At 42.1% G+C, this 19,901-nt stretch overlaps 5 protein-coding genes across 7 annotated transcripts; 3 read left to right on the forward strand and 2 right to left on the reverse strand.

The window, feature by feature from the left end:
* The first annotated feature begins 759 nt into the window (after positions 1-759).
* fkbp7 (FKBP prolyl isomerase 7) lies at positions 760-7,194 on the forward strand. Its single transcript, XM_068705092.1, has 4 exons — positions 760-1,023; positions 1,574-1,725; positions 3,926-4,053; positions 6,113-7,194. Exons 1-4 carry the CDS (start codon positions 806-808, stop codon positions 6,272-6,274), a joined length of 660 nt encoding a protein of 219 aa, XP_068561193.1. The 5' UTR covers positions 760-805; the 3' UTR covers positions 6,275-7,194.
* An 867-nt stretch (positions 7,195-8,061) lies between these two features.
* osgepl1 (O-sialoglycoprotein endopeptidase-like 1) lies at positions 8,062-10,660 on the reverse strand. Its single transcript, XM_068705093.1, has 7 exons — positions 10,207-10,660; positions 9,731-10,118; positions 9,427-9,631; positions 9,013-9,161; positions 8,499-8,629; positions 8,342-8,413; positions 8,062-8,242 (listed from the first exon to the last, which is right to left on the reverse strand). The coding sequence occupies exons 1-7, from the start codon at positions 10,410-10,412 to the stop codon at positions 8,158-8,160; spliced, it is 1,236 nt and encodes a 411-aa protein (XP_068561194.1). The 5' UTR covers positions 10,413-10,660; the 3' UTR covers positions 8,062-8,157.
* Positions 10,661-10,858: 198 nt separating this feature from the next.
* On the forward strand, positions 10,859-13,511 carry alkbh6 (alkB homolog 6). 3 transcript variants are annotated; one of them, XM_068705096.1, is made up of 2 exons: positions 10,859-10,948; positions 11,987-13,064. In XM_068705096.1, exon 2 carries the CDS (start codon positions 11,992-11,994, stop codon positions 12,694-12,696), a length of 705 nt encoding a protein of 234 aa, XP_068561197.1. In that variant the 5' UTR covers positions 10,859-10,948; positions 11,987-11,991; the 3' UTR covers positions 12,697-13,064. The 3 variants fall into 3 exon arrangements, with proteins under 3 accessions (XP_068561197.1, XP_068561198.1, XP_068561196.1); XM_068705097.1 differs by lacking the exon at positions 10,859-10,948 and adding an exon at positions 11,398-11,506 and having other exon boundaries at positions 11,987-13,511; XM_068705095.1 differs by lacking the exon at positions 10,859-10,948 and adding an exon at positions 11,517-11,735 and having other exon boundaries at positions 11,987-13,511.
* On the forward strand, positions 10,883-14,855 carry adat3 (adenosine deaminase tRNA specific 3). The gene is made up of 2 exons (XM_068705094.1): positions 10,883-10,948; positions 13,520-14,855. Exons 1-2 carry the CDS (start codon positions 10,937-10,939, stop codon positions 14,579-14,581), a joined length of 1,074 nt encoding a protein of 357 aa, XP_068561195.1. The 5' UTR covers positions 10,883-10,936; the 3' UTR covers positions 14,582-14,855.
* A 636-nt stretch (positions 14,856-15,491) lies between these two features.
* On the reverse strand, positions 15,492-19,797 carry ormdl1 (ORMDL sphingolipid biosynthesis regulator 1). Its single transcript, XM_068705099.1, has 4 exons — positions 19,684-19,797; positions 18,443-18,622; positions 16,607-16,758; positions 15,492-16,455 (listed from the first exon to the last, which is right to left on the reverse strand). The coding sequence occupies exons 2-4, from the start codon at positions 18,614-18,616 to the stop codon at positions 16,320-16,322; spliced, it is 462 nt and encodes a 153-aa protein (XP_068561200.1). The 5' UTR covers positions 18,617-18,622; positions 19,684-19,797; the 3' UTR covers positions 15,492-16,319.
* Between the last annotated feature and the right edge of the window lie 104 nt (positions 19,798-19,901).

Genomic DNA, 19,901 nt, shown 5'->3' on the forward strand with positions numbered 1-19,901 from the left:
TATTGCAACAATAACATTTGCTACGTTTTGATTTACAGGATCATACATATCTTTCTGTGATAGCCTACCTACCAAATGCTCAACTTTAACTTATTTTTTATATATCTATCTTTTTTGCACTGTTTAAATTGTCAGTCCTTAGAACTGGAGACCATTTAATCTCGTCACACCATAGTGTTAATGAAGATGCCACCACTGTTGCCAGTAAAGATGGAACTACTAAAATCTGGCTCAATGGTTCATTTTTTTTTCATGTAGCCTAACTTTTGTTCCATGTACTTATATAGTCCCTGGCATTACGTGTTACTGTACTGTACCGGAAGCTGCTCTTACTTTTATAAGGTTTTATATTATAAACTAGTATGCCTATGTGAAAATGAATCTCAGACTTGATGCGGAAGTATTTTACAGTTTTACCGCAGTTATATGTATGCATAATCTTTACCTGTAGTGTTTTTCACATTTTAGCATGTTTTTTTTCACTTCTAGTTATTCATATATAATCATATATAGTTGTTTGGCATTCAATTGAGAAATAAGGGTGTTACGGTTGCTCTTAGTTTAGTCTGTCAGGCTGCAAGCCACAGCAAGGTTCTGTAGTCCAATGAGCGATCGCTAAAGGAGGGCCAGGGCCAGAGTTTGGGCCAATTATAGTGAAGGAGGTGGGGCCTAAGGAAGGAGGAGGCAGAAATCCCTGACAGTCCAAATTCAGGGCAAGACAGACCCCGATAGCAGCAGCTCTCCACGTCCTCCAGTGTGTTCAAACGTCACTACCAGAAGTTGCCACGCATACACAGACAGCGGCATGATGTGGAGGTTGGTGAGCTGCACAGTGTGCCTCTTAGTTTCTTCACAACTCAGTTTATGGTGCGTTTTGGCGACAACAGCTGAGCTGGACGGCGAGGTCCAGATTGAAGTCCTGTTCAAGCCCGAGCAGTGCACTCAAAAGAGTAAAAGAGGAGATCTGATGAACGTCCACTACGATGGGTTCCTCGCCCAAGATGGTTCTCAGTTCTACTGCAGGTTGGTGGTTTGAGAAAATGTTAGCTGCAGTTAATAGATATTATCTCTACAAGTCAAATGAGGCTGGCAAAGTCCACGTGCAAATTGGCAGGCATTTTATTAATGTATTATTAGCATTAATAATATTGTTATTATGTAGCTTTCATATCTGAAGGGAGTGATCAGTATTTCACTACAGGTTTCACATTGCATGTTTTGCAAAGGTTTCTTTTTATGTGTTTTGTAAAATTGCATTCCCTTATTTCAGTGTGACCTAAATGGAGGTAGGGTTGGTTAAACACTGGGAGTTGTAGTTAAACCTGCGTATAGAATTTCATCAGTTCTCACCTGGATCTGTGGTCATAAGGGACAGTACAAAGTAATTGTGGTAAGGAGGGGGGCTGAGCCTTACATATAATTCCCCCCCCCCCCCCCCCCCCCCCCCCCCCCCACACACACACACACACACACACACACTGTAATAATGCAGTCCTTAACCAAAACAAAGAATTGTATAGATGTAAAGGCTGATCGATTGACAGGATGTCTCTTTTTCTACTGTTTGCTTCAGTCGATCAGACAAAGCTGGGCACCCTCAGTGGTTCGTGCTGGGCGTCGGACAAGTCATTAAGGGCCTCGATAAAGGGATGGAAGACATGTGTCCTGGAGAGAAACGAAAAATAACTATTCCGCCTGGCCTGGCCTTTGGAGCAACAGGCAAAGGTAAGTAAATGCAATACACAGGGATTTTTGCAAGGTTTAGCGATGAGCAACGTAAACCCTCTGCGTTGCTCATGGCTAAACCGCAGCGTTTGCTTTTTTACCTCGCGTCACCAAACAATACAACGCTAAACCATAGATTTAAAGAAAAATTACATTACGTTAATAAGTACCAAAAGGTTACATTACCACGCAATTAAAACGTGTAACAAAAATGTGTTTGTCCGCATGCTGATGGATCACCTGTTTCTAGCAAGTTTTATGTTTGCAACTGAATGTCTTAGTGAAATGAATGTATGTCTGTGGCCGGAGGGAACATTGGAATTCGATGAAAATTGGCAGCAGTAGTATGCATATGATGTGATTAATGAGTTAAAAACAATAAATCATTTAAAGTGATTACTATGTTAGTATTGTCTCTGCTGGAGGAGCTGCCATCATGCTGTCTTGTGTTCTTTCACAGCACTTTAGTTGGAAGGGCATCACATCCCCTCGCAGTGTTTGCTACTCATCCCCCCCACGGCATGTACTGTCAGCATGCACAAAGGTTTAAAGGTCTCTACTTCTTCTCGCTCTTTCTTGCATGCATCGGAGCACTTTCAGAAAACTAACAGCTGATAAGTGTTTCACCTTTGACTACAATGTCCTACAAACCTCTTCATGTTGTTCATAAATGCACTATGCTGTGGTCTGACTGTCGTGTTGCACAGCCTGGGGTTCTGCATTTCAGGTTTCATCCGTTTATTTCACTGTTTGGCTATTATGCTTTGCTAAAGAGTGCATGCTTTACTTGTCCCGGCATCAGTCTGCTTCACATTTACATACATGTAAAGCTCTCCGGGGCTGAGAGTTAAAAACGCCTGTTGTTCAGCTGCCATGGGAACACCAGTAAAGATGAACAGCTTTAATTGCATGTTGCTCTACTGACATTATTTGTCTTTTCTTGCTGGATTAATGCCATATCGCTTATTGGCCTTTACATTTTAGTAATAACTTTAGCTTTTGATGCCAAATCAGCACTACGTTAAGATTAATTCATTTATGTAGTTAGAGGCTGTTTTGTTCAGTTCACCACAAAGTCTGACTATGTAGTAGAAGCAATAACCAGATAAACACAGTAAAACGCAACTCCCATCCTTCCTGAAATGACTTCACAACTCCACCCTACACGGCGGAGCAGGGGTCTCCAACCTTCTTTTCCTCTGACAGCTAGTTTAACTAAATTAAATTGTCCGAGAGCTTCTCATAGCACCAAGTTGTTCATCACCAATAGCAGACATTTGTCGTTCACATTCGTGGAAAAAACACTCTATTATCCATTCCTCATGTAAAATAGTATAATATTTGCCTTTCAGTGGCCTGGCTATTTTCTGCAATCATTGTCAAATCTGATGTGCTATCTGGTATTGCCCAAAATCACAAATTTGCCTCAAAGGGCTATACAATCTGTACACACACACACACACACACACACACACACACACACACACACACACACACACACACACACACACACACACACAACATCCTCTGTCCCAGGACCCTCACATCGGAACAGGAATAACTCCCCCAAAAAACCCCTTTAACGGGGAGAAAAACAGGAAGAAACCTCAGGGAGAGCAACAGAGGAGGGATCCCTCTCCCAGGATGGACAGAAGTGCGATAGATGTCATGTGTACAGAATGAACAACATACCAGAGTTACAACACATTAAATGCATATGACAAATTATTCATTTAAGAGAGTAGTAAGTAAGTGTCAGGCAGGACCACGGCAGGAGGCAAGACCACGGTCCAGATATGACCAAGATCCACAGAAACCTGCGAGGCGAGAAAGCACAAAGACTCCGGGAAAGAAGCAAAGTCAGTTAATGGTATTGGTAATATTAGTGGTAATGTGACTAATACCACACTTGATAACAGTGTTACTTGTTTAATTGATGGCTGATCGTGCGGGATGTCTGTGAATTTGATTGCATAGAAATTAAAACGGGTTTAAAGTGACTTTGAATCTACATATTCTTTTAATAAGCCACTCAGAAACGGGTAGCGAGCCACTGGCAGCTCACAAACTTCTTGTTGGAGACCCCTGCATTAGGGCATCATGAAAAAGATCAGTAACTAATGTTTCATGATTATGGCATTATTATTGCTTGTGGTCTTTTAGAATCTTGACGTGCTGTTGTTTCCTCCTGATGGAATAGACCCTGTGCCGCCCAATGCTACGGTGGTCTTTGAGGTGGAGGTCTACTCTGTTTCCAGGGGACCACGCAGCATGGAGGCTTTCGGACAGATGGACCTTGATCGAGACAGAAGTCTCACAAAGGCTGAGGTAATCATAATTCACACGCTGGTAATTATCGCAAAAGTAGCTCAGACAGAAAAGGCAATAACCACGGTTGGATTAACATGCAAGGGGCCCTCACCGGGCAAAAATGAGCTGCTAGGCCTCTTTTAAACACCGGTTACTCTTCCTGTGCTGTGTGTGTACATGTTTTCCATTCAGGGTGATACCTGTGATACTGTAATCAAATGTCACCGGAGAGCAGAGGTAACGAGGCATAAAAGACAGACATTACAGCCAGTCTTGTAAATGAACAACATACAAAGCTGTTCTCTTCTGTTTGTTAAGGAGGAAAATCCTACCCTTTTCATGTAAGATGCAAGGGAGGATGAGAAATGTATCACCGGTGATGAAGCACAGCACACTGTGGTATACAGATAAAAGAGGTTATAAGGAGAAGGGAGCATGGATGTATAAAGAGAACTGGATACAGAGTTGGAAGCGAGGCTCTGTTCATTCCTATTTAAGTTGCTTAGTGGTGCAAGAAGCACAAAAAAAGTTTGACTTCTGACTATAAAATTCAGATAAATTTACCCGGATCTTCCGACGGTTATTCATGGATCCATTCGGGAAGCTCCGCCTCCCAGCCCTCGTTTTTGGGCTCATTCACCTGAGCGGAGGTAGAAAATACGTCTGGATCTGGCTATTAGTGCATTTTAGGACCTAATGATTTAAATAGGGGATTCAAGTGTTTGTACTGGTAAGGTGATTCACCTCAAAAGAAGAAGAAAAATCAGCTGATTTAGAGAAGTCTCTTTATTTGAGCGCTAAGTCAAATTTGCTTCAAAGCCCAGACCTCTTCCTGGAGGCTTAAAAATAAGAAACATGCATATATACAATATTGACATAATAAAGTGTAGACAGAGTAGCAGAAGAGATTAAAAATGTTTCGAGACTAAAATCTTATTTTGACCTTCAGTTTGCTTGATAGATGTATGACTAGTGCAGCTCATTGTTGATGATTGTTCAAGGCTTCAATGATATTGTTAAATACATATACTGCAGCTGTTGCTGTGCTGTGACTAGATCTAAATCCTGACTGCTCTGGCTGTAATGTCTGTCTTGACTCTAGAAACAGTCTCACTTGAGAATTTACTCGAGACTCCAAAGGTTTTCATAAGCAGGAACATTTTGAGATTGGTGGTTAGTTATTTAAGTCACTACCACCTTCATGTAATACAAAAACCTATGCAGATTTCCAGATTTTTTGATTTTAAATTAGTTTGAAATGTGAGCCAGAGGTGCTGCAATTAAATCAATGGTGAGGCAAAGGAGGGAAGGATCTAAATAATCTTCCCTCTTCGATTTGTCAGGGTTTAAACCGACCAGTTGACTTTAAACCTCACCTGAACTTACTGAGACAGTTACCAGTCAGGCAGATGATCGTCACTTTGCTCTTTCTTCCAAACGGCGTCTCTCGCGGCTTTGGAAGTGTTTGGGGAGAAGTAAGGATAAGAACGGTGTTTTATTCTAAAATTCTTTACAGGGAGCATGTTTATTTAGTACATCATTAAAAGTTGGGTAAAGTGATGTTTTTATCCAGGTCAGAATGTTACAAATCATTTAAAAAATGTTGCTTGTTAAAACATTTTTAAATTTATTTTCTTTAATATACAAGGATTGATGTTAGTTCAGAGGTTTAGAGGACCTTTTTTACCTTTAATTAATTTACTGCATTTGCTCACAGTAATTCTTTACAGTAGTGTCAAAACAAAACAAAGGACAATATTAGTACTGCAAACCACCAATGAAGCCCATTTTTAAGGGACCAAAATGTTTGCTCATTCCCAGAATTACATTAATTATCATTATAACCAAATGTAAAGAAGCGTAACTCCTGACGTTATCTGAATTGTTGACAGCACATTAACAGAAGACGTGAATGACCTGCTATCAATACCATTTACAGTTTGAATTATCACCAATATGATATGTTGCTTGTGAGGCACAACAGTTGCTCATTATATAATAACATTGTTGTAAAAAGTACATTAATTGTCTGTTACTGATTCCAAAGTGTGAACAACGAAGTGCTTTTTGTTTACAGGTAAAAGCGTACTTGAAAGCGGAGTATGAAAAATCTGGGAAGCCACGTGATGACCCGTTCTATGAGAAGATCATGGCTGATATATTCCGCAAGAGTGACCAGGACAGCGACGGACTGATCAGTGCCAAGGAGTATAATATATATGAACACGATGAGCTCTAGTGTTGGAAGTAGTGGATCTTGGGAATTATTTTTAGATTATGTACTTTGATCAATTAGAGAGAAAACATGAATAGGTAAAGGAATAAATCCACCCTCAGATGTTTTTCACTATGCAGATGTTCTTTTTTTTTTTTTTTTTTTTCCTATGAAAATATTGGAGCAGTAAAAATGACAATGAGACACCACTTTCTCCATGTTTGACCAGTTGTCCACTAGAATGATATGAAAACATGAAATGCAGAGGAATCAGCCCTAGCTGTTCCGAGGTGGATTTTTCCTTTTAAAAAGCAGAGTGGCAGTAGCTGCATTTAGGTGTTTGGAGCCACTAAGACATCTTTCTAAGCCAGCGAACTAGCCACTAACTTGTAATACCAAGTATTAAACTATGCAAAAACATCTCCAACACGTGTGTAAACCTTTATGCCAATGCCACTAAATTTCGCATTTGAAATATATATATATATATATTTTTTAAGTCTTGTGTCCCGATGAACATTGCAGCACAAAGAAGAAACCAGAATGTTGCACAATGATGTGGAATGGTTGGCTTTGAAACTGTAACGTGACTGTCTTATGAGATTTGAGAGGATCATTTAACCAGGAAAAGAGAAAGGAGCTGAAATGGTCCCATCTTTCCTGTGAGTTTCCTCTGCTATATCACACCAGTGTACGGATCCATAGAGTTGGGTTGGTTGAATGGATGTCTGTTCTTCTCTTACCCAGATAGGATGTCCAATACAAACAAGCCAGAATTTGTGGGCTGTGTTTGACCAGTTTGATGATTGAATGTGGTTTGTCAGACATGTTTACAAGTTTTGTGTACATCTTACTGTGGTCTAAATAGTCACTACCATTGTATCCAGTTGAATAATTGTTTTTCGCAACACAAGAAATAAACCATAGTGCATGTGGAAAAAATATAGTGTGCCACAAGTGATTTATATTTTTCTCAGTGGTTGAAACCATTCATGGGCTTTTTTACTAAGATTAGAAACAGGACAGGACCTGAAAAGACAAATCTGTGTTAGTGTGGTGTTTTTCTGATCTGAAATGATGTGTATGACATGCAAATTACTTTCTCTGTATATGTGTATGTATATGTTCCTTAAGAAAATAATTTAGATGTGTCATCAGGTCAAATACTGTCGCGATTCCTCTCCACTGTGCTGAGGTGCATTTACATAAACTAACCACTAGAGGGTGGTGCTTAGCCAATAACAACCAAGTATGAGCCTCAATGGGAATTAAATGGCATCTGCTGTAGAGTACAGTGGTTTGACATAATTTAATGGGGTTTACTCAATCTCAACTGTTTATCCTAAGATCTATTTTCTTATTATTAAAACTACAGTTCTCCTTTGATACAGGAGACAATAAAACGTTCTGATTTCTTTGGTGAAACAATAAGCGAGGGCAGATTAGATTTACATACAAAAGACAGTGAATGCTTGTTTCTTTCTTGAAAAGTAGGCTGCCCTCAGTTTTCAAGTTTTCTGTGTAACATATAATCAAATATAAGTGCATGCATACAGCAAAAAAAAAAGAAGACAAATCTTTATACATTTTAAATTGTGAACACTTCCATGCCCTCAGATTGTTGCTGCCGTCATTCTTGTCAATGCAAAATAATTAGTTTGGCATATTTATTGGTTACCCGCTCACAATATGCTGAACTAATTTTTTGTAATGACAAGAATGACGGATATATTATTTAAAAATCCAGTCATAGAAAATTTTAAAAAAAATTCAGTAGTTTTGTAATGAGTATTCAAATCAAAATGAATCAATTGAGATGTATAAAAACATGTTTATTATATAGTATAAACATAGTATATACTCTGAACTATGAAAATCTCGGAGTGACAAATAGGACCAACAGTCTGTCATCTGGAGATCTTCATCCTGACTGACGGCAACCGGATCGCTGCTGCCTTCACCTCTGCTGTCATGTCAACACCCAGCCGTGCTCTGGAATACAACATTTATGTGAGCTAATGGTAACATTTCTATCTCCAATTACTCTCCACTGAGATTGCAAATTAAAACTTTGGTTCGGTGTTGACTTACTTTGGCTCATAGGAAACATCCACATCTGGAGGAAGTATCCCTTTCCCTTCCCTCAGGCGCTCCACCCCGTTCCTGTTTAACAAAGAGAAAACTAAGTTTGTCCCGGACGGACAAAACTCTACAGCCAATCAGATTAACTGAAAATCAATATACACACCATGCAATCATCACTCCATTGTCAGTGCAGAATTTGGCCGGCGGACAGAGCAGGCGTAGTCCTGTTGCGTCGGTGATAATGGTCAATGCCTTGCGGATATACTGATTGCTTGCAACTCCTCCAGACAGCACCTGTCAAAAAAAAAAAAAGTTAATGATGAAATCTTTGAATCTATATCCACAGTTTTTTTTCTTAATTAAAGGATGATGCTGGTGTTATTCTAGATGTGTATGTCCATCTTTCAGTACTTTCCAATACCCCTAACCCTGTCTGTGGCTCTCAACTCCAAGCTCATTACAGCAGAGGTTCTCAGGTTTTTTTTTTATTTATATGAGGACCACTTATGTGAAAGATCAATTAAAAAAGAAAGTGTTATAGCTTACTTAGATTAGAAAATACTGTAGGTTTAAAATTGTAAATATTATATATATATATATATATATATATATATATATATATATATATATATATATGCAAGAATTAAATAAAATACAACCTGAACTAATGAACTCACCACAGTGGGACTGTTTGATGACAGCAGGCCATTTGCCTTACAGAACAAGATGGCGCGATGTGTTCGCTTTGCAAGATGAGAAGCAACTGTGTGCTGTACAGAAGCTGCAATGTCATTCACACATGACAACAGTGTCCCCTGTTCTATACCTAAAGATGGAGGGGAAAAACGTTACTAATCTAATATATTTAGATGTGAAGCTCCCCAACCGTTTCTGTCCACCTGTGACAATTACTGAGGAGTTAGTAGCAACAGCAGCCAAGCACATGTTATTGAATGAACATTATTAAGAGTGTCTTTCTTTTTGTGCTTCTCATCACTCATTTCTGGTGTGCAAATGAAAAACAGCCATGAATTTGATCACTGGTACATGGGTCACAGCTGTCGTTTCCGAGACCTTGTGTGTCCTCATACCTTCCTCTGCCTCTTTCTTCATTATCGTCATGTTAACTTGATTCCGTAGTCCAGCGAAAGAAAAGCAGCAGTCATACGTTTGTCCCATAGGTGTCCTGAAAGGGAACCTCGTCCTGTCGCCATCCTCTGCTAGAAGCTCTATAGCTTGTCCTCCACTTAGTGTGGAGCACTGTGAGTGTTTTATGAGAGACAAACGTCTTGCCACCTGTGAATCCACAGAAGACAATATTTATTTTGATTATAATCACAAATTCAACATCATGGCCACAAACAAACACGCCATATCTTAGCGTTAAGGCCTCACTTTATCCAGCGTATCCCCCGGAGCTTCATCCAGAGCACGACCCAAAAGCAGAAAGTCGTCGACTCCTCGAGCCACAGCGAGAAGTGAGTGACCACCAGAGACGAGCAGGACCAGGAAGGGGAAGGCAACAGGTTGCAGCATCCTGATGGTCAGGGCGTGGGCCTCCATGTGATGGATGGGGATGAAGGGCTTGTTGTGCTGTCTCACAAACTTCTGACTGAACTCGAGGCCGATGCCCAAGCTCAGGGCAAGGCCCGGCTTCACGGTGGTGGCCACGGCCGAGAGCCGGCTTGGGTCCACGTCGCTCCTCTCCAAAGCCTCCTGGACCACACGCTGTATGTGTTCTCTGTGGAGCTGCTGTGCCACTGTGGGGATGATGCCACCGGTCCTGCAGCGTTCAAGAGGGGAGGAGATAAGTCAATAGCAAAACCCCTAAAGCAAAGATCCTGTTAACCGAGTACAGCTCTGTCACCCACCTCAGATGAACCTCTTTCTGTGAATGCAGAGACTCTCCCAGTATTTCACCCGTCTCGTCCAGCACAGCAGCTCCAGTGTCGTCGCAGCTTGACTCAATGCCCAAAACCAGTCTGGAGCAAGGTGCTCTTCCAAGTGAAGGAGAGCACCACAATGTGTGCTTAATCTGTAGCAGCCTGTGCAGACATTTTACTTTTGCAGGGAACATGGTCACGGCCCGTATGCTAGTCAACTGTGAGTTAAAACAGTCTAATGACTGAGGGTGACCTCACCTCATTTCTCATTGAATTTTAAACCCATAGCGTTAATTTAAAAACGGAGACTAATATGGCGACGGTATTACATCAGGTTTCAGGGCAAACCAAAAAACACACAAAGCCCGTAGAGTGCCGAGCAGAAAACACGAGTATGCTCTGTAGACTTTCTTTACCGATAACTCGCTCTGAGGCCGTGTGGCTGCGTAACATGTAAATAATTCCGTGTACGGCAAGTTTGTGACCTTAGATTAAGTACAGGCATCTAGACACTTGCAAAAATACGGGCAAAACATTCAGATTACACCTGTCAAACGTATACTTTTAAATAGCCAAGAATTTGTGAAGCTGTTTGGAAAACAAAGCATGGGTCCAAAGTTTTGAAGCTCTATTTTGGGGGACATTTTAGTCAGCTGCACAAGCATGTAAGCATGGAGTCGAGACTGATGAGCTTGCTGACCAAACGGTATACATTTTGATGTCGAAGGAGGTAAATTTGAGTTTGTGTCACTTACAATGTAAAATATGTCATATTTTAGGTTTGGGTCGGTAGCGGCGCTGGGCTGTGTGTTGCCAACATGGCGCTGTTTATATCGGTAATTTGACTGTGCTGCCTTCATGGCTACCAGAAATGTGGAACTCTGACTAAAACAAACCCTAATAACCAAAACTCAACGTGGTGCATTGTTGGTAAAGTTGGCAGGGTTGCTGACACATTTCCTGAAACACTCAGTTTTGTAAAAGGCAACATTTTGATTCACTGTAGCTGAAATAACACTTATTTACAATTACATCACTGACATGTATCTTATGTCACGGCATCATCAGGCAGCAACGACTTGAGTGATTAATAGAGAATCACCACTATGAACCAGCTATTTAAGGGTTCATTTTTAAAAAGCCCAAACCAAAAGCACTTTATTTGGATGAGAGTAGAATCGCTTTTAACACTAGAGGGTTTCTAATCACTACAACTTTAAAGGCACCATTACTTTTGTACGCGATTTTACCATTCGGGGTTTCTCCGTCGCAGACTGGCTTTTTAACGGTAGAACAACGAACCAGCACCCATTTCATATGTGTCCATTAACTTGTATCATGCAATACGTTTAACGCCGTCTCTGTACTGTACTTATTGTATTGTAGGCATAGAGGGTATGTGCAGGGTTTGAGGGAGCTAACTGCTGCTAATGCTATCAACATACACGGAAATGCCTCGGATTACATCGTACTATTACTGCTGTGGCTGATGATGGACGTCCTGCTGCTAGCGAGGGGTTGATATTTTATTATAAACCTGTTAATTGGATAACCTGTACCTGACTTGCACATATTAATACATATCTGAGAGGCTTCTGGTAGATTTTCAGTCCGTTTTTCTAGTAGTATAGTAATTATCAAACATATTAGTGTTAACGTTACACTTTCCTCCCTGTTAGCCACCACCAGGGAGATTTGCTAGCATTAGCACCTTTTTGTTGTTGTCCTGGGTGTTTTTAACAAGCATTTCATGTTGACTTTTCTAAAGGAGGCATGGAACACCCAGCCTGTATTTTGGAGGAATTGAAGCAGTTTGTCGTAAAGGATGCCCCACCAACAGTGTATTACATCCCCGATTTCATATCGGAAGATGAGGAGACTTATCTTCAGCAGCAGGTGTATAAGTCTCCCAAAACCAAATGGACTCAGCTGTCGGGCCGACGGCTTCAGAACTGGGGAGGGTTACCGCACCCCAAAGGCATGCTGGCTGAAAAGATGCCCGACTGGCTCCGGACGTACTGTGAGAAAATCTCCTCCCTTGGTGCATTCAGTGGGAAAACGGCCAATCACGTGTTGGTGAACGAGTACAAAGAAGGGGAAGGGATCATGCCTCATGAAGACGGTCCTCTGTACCACCCTACTGTCACCACGATCAGCCTGGGCTCTCACACCCTCCTGGACTTCTACACGCCCGTCAGCGTCCGGGAGGGCGACGCACCGCAGACGGAGGAGAACCGCTTTCTCTTGTCCCTGCTGGTCAAGCCTCGGAGTCTCTTGATCCTCCAGGATGAAATGTACCAGCGTCTCCTTCACGGCATCCAGCCCTGCGCCCAGGACCCGCTGACGGACAAGGTGGTGAACCTGTCTGCTGCCGGGGCCTCGCCGGGAGAGACGCTGACCCGAGGAACCAGAGTGTCGCTGACCGTACGACATGTGCCCAAAGTTATGAAGACGAAGCTTATCCTGGGGAGGAAATGAAGAAAGGCAGCACGATGGCCTGATAGTTAGTTATGGTACTACATGCTACGTTTGTCTGCTCCAGGCTGCTCTGTGAAGTGTGAGATCACCCGTAATTGATCACTTCTAGCTTGGTTAAACATCTGTGCTGCCTCAAGGGATCTTACAGCTGTTGTAACTTTTCTGGACATTATCAAAGACAACAATACAGAAAGGGTACCAACTTCAAATTTCAATTGTTTCGTTTTTTTGAAGGGATCTACGTTCCAAACATCTACGGAAGAGGAATGGTGTCTTTTAAACTTGGTGTTTTTAATTGATGAATGACTCTAATCATTTTTAAATTGTTAAAACTGGAATGCATTTCTGTTGATTCATCAACTTCTTGCATTAAATACATCAAATGGATCTAAAATCATCATTGGTTGTGCCTTGTGTTGGCCTATGCGTTGTTTACCTATACATTTATTTAATGGCGCCCGATATATATACAAGCATGGCTCATACAAGAGGTTCATTTCAGATTTTTACCAGTGTGATAAATCAAGTATAATGTCCAAAAAACTCCTCTCTTATTAAACAAAATGGGCTAAAGGATTTATTCCATGTCCACTATTATCTTTCAAGTTACAACTGGATGGTTCATGTTTTGCCGGCTGATCTCTGTTGAGGAGATACAATAAAGCAAGCTGCAGCTCAGAGGTCTTTTGGGCTAAAGCGGTTGCATTGTATAGACCGGGCTTAGTTTCTGTCCAGAACAACTGAAAGGCTTTGTCATCATGTGCTCTGTTCAGAAAGATGCACTGACTTTGTTTTAACTCTGGTGCCAAATCATGTTTCACAGGAGAACACCAAAACAATGGAGCCGCAGACGAAACGCTGGAAAGGGTCTGTGTGCGACGCCGACTCCTGGGTCGCTTATCCGGTCCTGTCAGATCGGCAGTCCCACGACATCGAGCTGATCGAGGCATTTGCGGCCCCCATTGTTGACAAGAAAGAGACTTCTCGACTCCTCCGGGAGCTGAGCGGCCTCTACCCGCTGAACGGCCTTCAGCACATCAAGAGGGTGCGGGCGGTCAGGGAGAAGGGCAGTCCTCATCCTCTGGAAGTCCTCGTGTGCCTCATCGGCGACGCCCCAGACCCGAAGGAGGTGAGCATCGACTCCCTGCTCCCCTCAGGTGGCGTTCGACGTGACGGACTGGGAGAACCTTTTGTGGTCAAGGTCCCCGCACGTCCCGCCTTGACCCGACCCCAGTTTGAGCTGGCGAGCAAACACTGGCCCACCTCCTTTCACGAGGACAAGCTGGTGACCGTCGCCCTGAGAGGGGAGCTCTTCAGTCCGCTCCAGAAAGCCAGGATGCACGCGTACATGACGGCTGCTTTGACTGCTGCCAGAGCGGGGGCTGAGTTGGGAATGGAGGCGGTGGGGGCCGCGGTGGTCGACCCAGCGACGGAGAGAATCGTCGCGGTGGGCCACGACTGCAGAGGGGACCACCCCCTCCACCATGCGGTCATGGTGTGCATTGACCTCGTGGCTCAGAGCCAGGGCTGCGGATGTTATTCCTTTGACAGGTACCCTGCTTGCCGATTTACTCCGCCAACCGCGGACACCTGTCAAAGCGCCGCGGGTGCAGAGGCGAGCTCCCAGCCATACATATGCACCGGGTATGACCTGTACGTGACCCGGGAGCCTTGTGTCATGTGCGCCATGGCGCTGGTGCACTCCCGGATAGGTCGCGTCTTCTACGGGACGTCCTCTGCCGACGGGGCCGTGGGGACCAAATATAAAATCCACTCACAGAAAGATTTGAACCACCGCTTTGAGGTTTACAAAGGCGTGTTGGGCAAGCAGTGTGAGGGTCTGAATGGACTGGGCAGCCACAGCAAGAGAGAGAGTGATAATTAACGTGTCTGAGCGGCAGAATTCAGTTATCACAGGTGGAACTGCAGGACTAAACCAATGTTTTATATGAACATTTCTTTTAATTCAAGTTTTTAATCATTTGGTCATTCTATTGAAAGCATGTGTGTAGATGAACACAAACCTGAATTTGAATACATTTGAAATGTTAATAATTCAGTTTTCTTTTGTAAGAGTCTTGGTGAATAGGTCCAGGTGAGGGAGCATTAGTTTTAGTTTTTTACAAAACGGCTCAATAAAGTGAATTATTACTCAATTACATTCAGAATTTAGCTTCAGGACTTTATTCATAGCTGCTGCTTTATTTGTGCTCATCTTTGAGGTTTTCACATTTACAACTGCTATCAGCTCAAATAAAAAACTTGATGTTTTGTCACATTAACTTGCAGGGGATGTTAAACACAACTTTTGTAAAGTTGCCTCTGCATCTGACTTAACTTTTTGTCCTTGTTCTTTAACGATAACCTTTTTTTTTTTTTACGTGGAATCTGAAAATATCCAGCAACGATGCTGTATACAATGTATTCGTTTTGCAGATATTATTAATTTTGATTGATTCCAAAGCCTCCGGTGCAATTGGTTGTAATGCTCAATCATTACATCTATTGAACTGTGTATGTGTTAAAGACGCAGGTCAGGCTGGTGTTGATGTCTTTCCTGATGAGCCCAGTGTTGCACAGCTGAGGAAGCCAATTGTTATGCTTATATAACAAAACAAAGAATAACAAAAAATTTCGGATTATCAAAGAATCTTACACATGGTTTTCTGTTAAAGATGAATATAGAGCATTTACTACCCACCTTTGATGTGAGCTGTTCATAAACTGGTCAGTTTACAACCATGTGTAAGATTCCCTGATAATGCTTATGCACAACAGTAAGAGATGAAACACTGTAGAGGGCACAAACGTTTTAATAAGATTAAGAAGAAGAAATATCAAGAGCTACGGCCAAACAAAGTAGGACTAGCTGCCTTGATGGTAGCAAAAAGTCAATCTAGAATAGAGGAGCTACATGAATGTGAGTTGATCACAGAGATACTGTAGACCTCCCTCAGTAAACACTTAACCAGACAACTTGTCTCATTTCTACACACAGGACTTTTTCTTTAACATACAGAACATAACATTCACAAAAAAAACAAAACATGTACAAGGAGACGGCCTGCCCTGTTCCAGTTACAAACAAGAAAAGATTCACATACCGAGGAAATCGTGCAAATAAAAGAGTATGATTCTATTCTTCACTCGGCATGAATACGTTTGACACCCATTACAAAATGAGAGTGTACCAATAAACAGTGAGCCACAGGCCCCTACCCTTACGAAGTAAACATCTTTGAAAAATACATTTAGGGACGTCTCTGTGGCTAGAAACGAACTCAAACTCACAATTTGTGTCGCCGTGTGAATTGAGGGCAAAGAAACAAACTCAACCAAAAGCCTCACTGATTCCTGGGCCAGCCCAGGTCTATGCAGGCCAAAAATACATCGTTAAATATTCACATAAGTTAGTAATGCATATGGCATCCTGTCACCTACAAACCTACTCCTGTTTGTTTTTTTTAAACATTTCATCTTAAACCTGATATACCTAATCAACGACAGTGACGTTTACACAAACGGTACGACTTAGTACACACGTCTGCGCTACGGACAACGCGGACATTTCGACTCCTGCTGCTGTGGGTCACAGCATTTTTTTTTTTTTTTTTTGCAATAAATTAATACTTGTTGATGCCGAAGATTCTGACTCCGTGTAGCTGCGGCAGCTTGGGGATCAGAACGCTTAAAAGCGAGGCAGTGTTTATGACGAAGTGCGCCGTGTCGTACTTTGTGTAGAAACTTGCCAGGAAGTATCTGCAAAACAAGACGAGTTGATTAAAAAAAAAAACTGAACCACGACATCCCTTAAAATAGAAGAAATAGTAAGAGAAAATCTATACGATTATATACATGTTTCCTGTCTAAATCAGTGCAAAGACGGAATCATGTGACATGTAATACATACAGAATGATCGGGGAGATGGTGAAGAACTTTCTAGACGAAGTGAACTGCACGCCGTAGTCGAGCTGTTCCCAGTGTGTGAGAAGTCTGGCTTTTCCTTGGTCGGGGGTCTCAAAGGGTGTGCCTTTCACCGCATGCATAAACACATACATTCCCTGTGGAGACAAAAACAACCGGTAGTGCAGTGCTTGCAGTGTGATTACATGGGAGTTTCCTTTCTGTGAATAGTGTATATATGGAAATTCAAATGTAAAAGAGGAGTTTGACCTTTCGTCTAAAAGGCTTTTCTCACTGCACTGCATTGTGTCAGTGTGACAGCTTTCTTAGTCCCAGGATAAGGGCTAAAAAAAGCTTTCGCACTGACACAATCCTGGCACATTCCAAAGAGGGCTAACCATCTTTAGCCTAGGGCTCGTTAGCCGTGCTCTGGAGCAGGGCTAGCCTCGAGGGTCGGGGCCAAAAGTTGCCCGTGTGAAACGGCGCCGAAGTAAACACAGTAGAATTTTGTCACATTTTTGTTGCCCAATCTGTGTAAGCGTAGTCATGCATCATTCTAGAATGTAAACATTAGTTACGCGTTACTGCGGACATTTAACATCGGGGCTAGCAGAAATGCAGTGTGGATCTTAGACCTCTGGCCTTAGATTAACCCAGGATGGACAATATGTGTGAGAAAAGGGACTAATTTATCCCAGAGTCAACTCTGGATATCAACTCGGATATCTTGAAAAAGTGTGAAAAGCCAATTAGACTGGTGCAGAGATTTTTTTTTTTAAGAGTATTTACAGATTCTGGCTCTATACAAAACTCTGTTTACTTTCCTGTCTCCTTAAAAAGTATTACAATATTTTTTTTTAAATAACGAGTTTTTGTGTTTTAGTCAAAAAGAGTAGTGTCAGAAGCATCTAAACAGAAACAACGCAGCTGCTGCCTGGTGCAAAACACGTTGCAGAGACAAAAAAAGGACGGGATGATGGCAAGCGGGCGACGGTCTCTAAGTGGATAGCAGGGCTGTCCTTCAATCAGAGGATCGGCGGTTCGATCCCCTGCTCCGCTAGTTGCATGTCGATGTGTCCTTGAGCAACACTTAACCCCAAAATTGCTCCCGTAGCTGTGTAACGGTGTAGAAATGTGATAGAAACTGAATTGTAAGTCGCTTTGGATAAATGTGTCTGCTAAATGACTGTAATGTAACGTAATGATGCAGATTTATTGCAAAATATTCTATCTTAGCAATGACAACTCATTTCCAATGACATGCCCCTTTGTCAAAAACACAAAAATGCAGCTTTAAATGGAAAACCTGCATTACAGAGGGAAAAGAAATGCAACTTAAATGCTGACATACGGCCGAGGCATAATCGGCACACTGCAGTTGTATTGTGTGGGAAACAAAAGGCTATAGTTGACCTCAGCCGTTACTGTTAATAGCCTTCCGTATTGGCTGCGATACACAATCCTTGTAAACTGCTTCGAGCTCGCACTACTTGATGATGTCACACACGGCGACTTTGTTTCTTCATTTTGAGGCCGGCCATGCAACAATGAAAGGTCAGTTTTGTCCACAGACCGCATGCGGAGTGGGGAAATTGTCGTATTATGTCACGCACCAGGCTTCCACAAGGACAGCCTTCCCCCAAATATAGAGCATATCTAAACAAGCGCACACAAGTGAGGAAAAAGGTGACAGACACCAGGCTGTTGGGCTGAGCATGCGACATTCACTCGTCCTGTGTGGCTACAACTAACTTCGTTGTGTTCAAAATGTTATCAAAAAACATCAAGATGATTATTGTTTTGGGGAGCAACAGTTGGTGACAGTGTGAGGATGTAACTTACAAAGTTGTGTATAACATTAGTTAGAGTCCACACCACGGGCACACTGAAGAACGGTATGCTCAAGAGCACAATGTGAAGTATTCCAACACCAAGCGCATAGGTCAGCCAGATCCCTCGACTGTTCATGACCCGAGTGTTTGGGTTCACCTCACTGTGTGCCACACCCACATTCATTCTGGTCTGTGAACAGAGAATACATACATTTGGTCACAAATCAAATTTATGTGCCAAATTTGGATTTCTGCTTTCCTTCTACTTAAAACAAGTAGTGCTGTTAATAGTAAAGTTGAGGTAGTAATATTGTTAGGAGTGAACTTTCGGCATTGGCTGTCTGACTCATCGGTGGGGTCAAAAATGGTTTTATTAAACATTACTCTTTTCCAATGGTCTTTGTTGCTGTGCTAAAAAAAGTGTGGACTTGTCAAAGTACTCTAAGAGCTTAAAGTGTTGATAAATGATTGTGGCAATACCCATAACCAGACTTTGACATAATATGAACTATAACAGATATTTAGGCTCCAATTACCACAATCCTGTAACAATGATAAGGAACCCTGAAAATATCAGCTATACTCTGTCAGTAAACTACCTGCAGAGGACAGCAGAGGTGCATCATTTTGAATTTCCTATATGGTAACTCTTTATTTGAAGACACAAATGATAATATCTAAATGTCATTAAAGCACTTTGACCTCCCTGTCAGTCTAAATGTGATAGCAGCTGAACTTTACCCTCAGACTGACAATACTTGATCTGATTGACTTTGGACCAAATGTAAGTCAGTCTAACATTACCTTAGCCCTGACAATAAATGCAACTAGAGGACTAACAAGACCACTGGAAAGAATAATTAGACAGTATTTACATATAAATATTGGGTGCTTTTGTGCAACACAAATAGTATAGTCCTTTCGCTGACTACTTTTCGTAGCAATAGCTAAATGTACGGCTTACATAACATTTCCTTTAGTCACACAAATACATGAAATCAAGCTGATAAAACTTCTCAGTGACCCAATGCAAGCCGATGTTATCTATACTTTAATGTCTCGCTTGCTTTGCCAAGTAACTAGATGTGTAAACATGAGACCATGAGACGGGTCCCCGTCACCAGTACATAGCCCAGACCAAACCACCACTGTTCTAGCCCGAGTTGTTCAGCGTCATTACGCAAAGAAACAGCAAAAGACGCGTTATGGGGTTAAAAGCGTGACATTAAACACCGAGCGTTACAAACTTACAAGTAGTAGCGAGCAGTGGCGGTAGGTATAGAAACAAACTGCTATGGGGAGAAATGTTTATGTCCTTGTTGATGTGTGCAGGTCCCGAGCGCAGACAGCACGTCGTTAGACTGACCTGAGCGGAAGTAGTCCTGGTTCCGATGTTTATCAGGGTATTATGCCCTACATGCCTGACTCAGGCTGTGCCTCAACACCAACGAGTTACATGAACCAGGTTG

The sequence above is a fragment of the Cebidichthys violaceus genome, unplaced genomic scaffold (genome assembly GCF_023349555.1).
Source record: "Cebidichthys violaceus isolate CVI_PGR_0920_01 unplaced genomic scaffold, fCebVio1.0.p SCAF_11, whole genome shotgun sequence".
Classification (NCBI taxonomy): Eukaryota; Metazoa; Chordata; class Actinopteri; order Perciformes; family Stichaeidae; genus Cebidichthys; species Cebidichthys violaceus.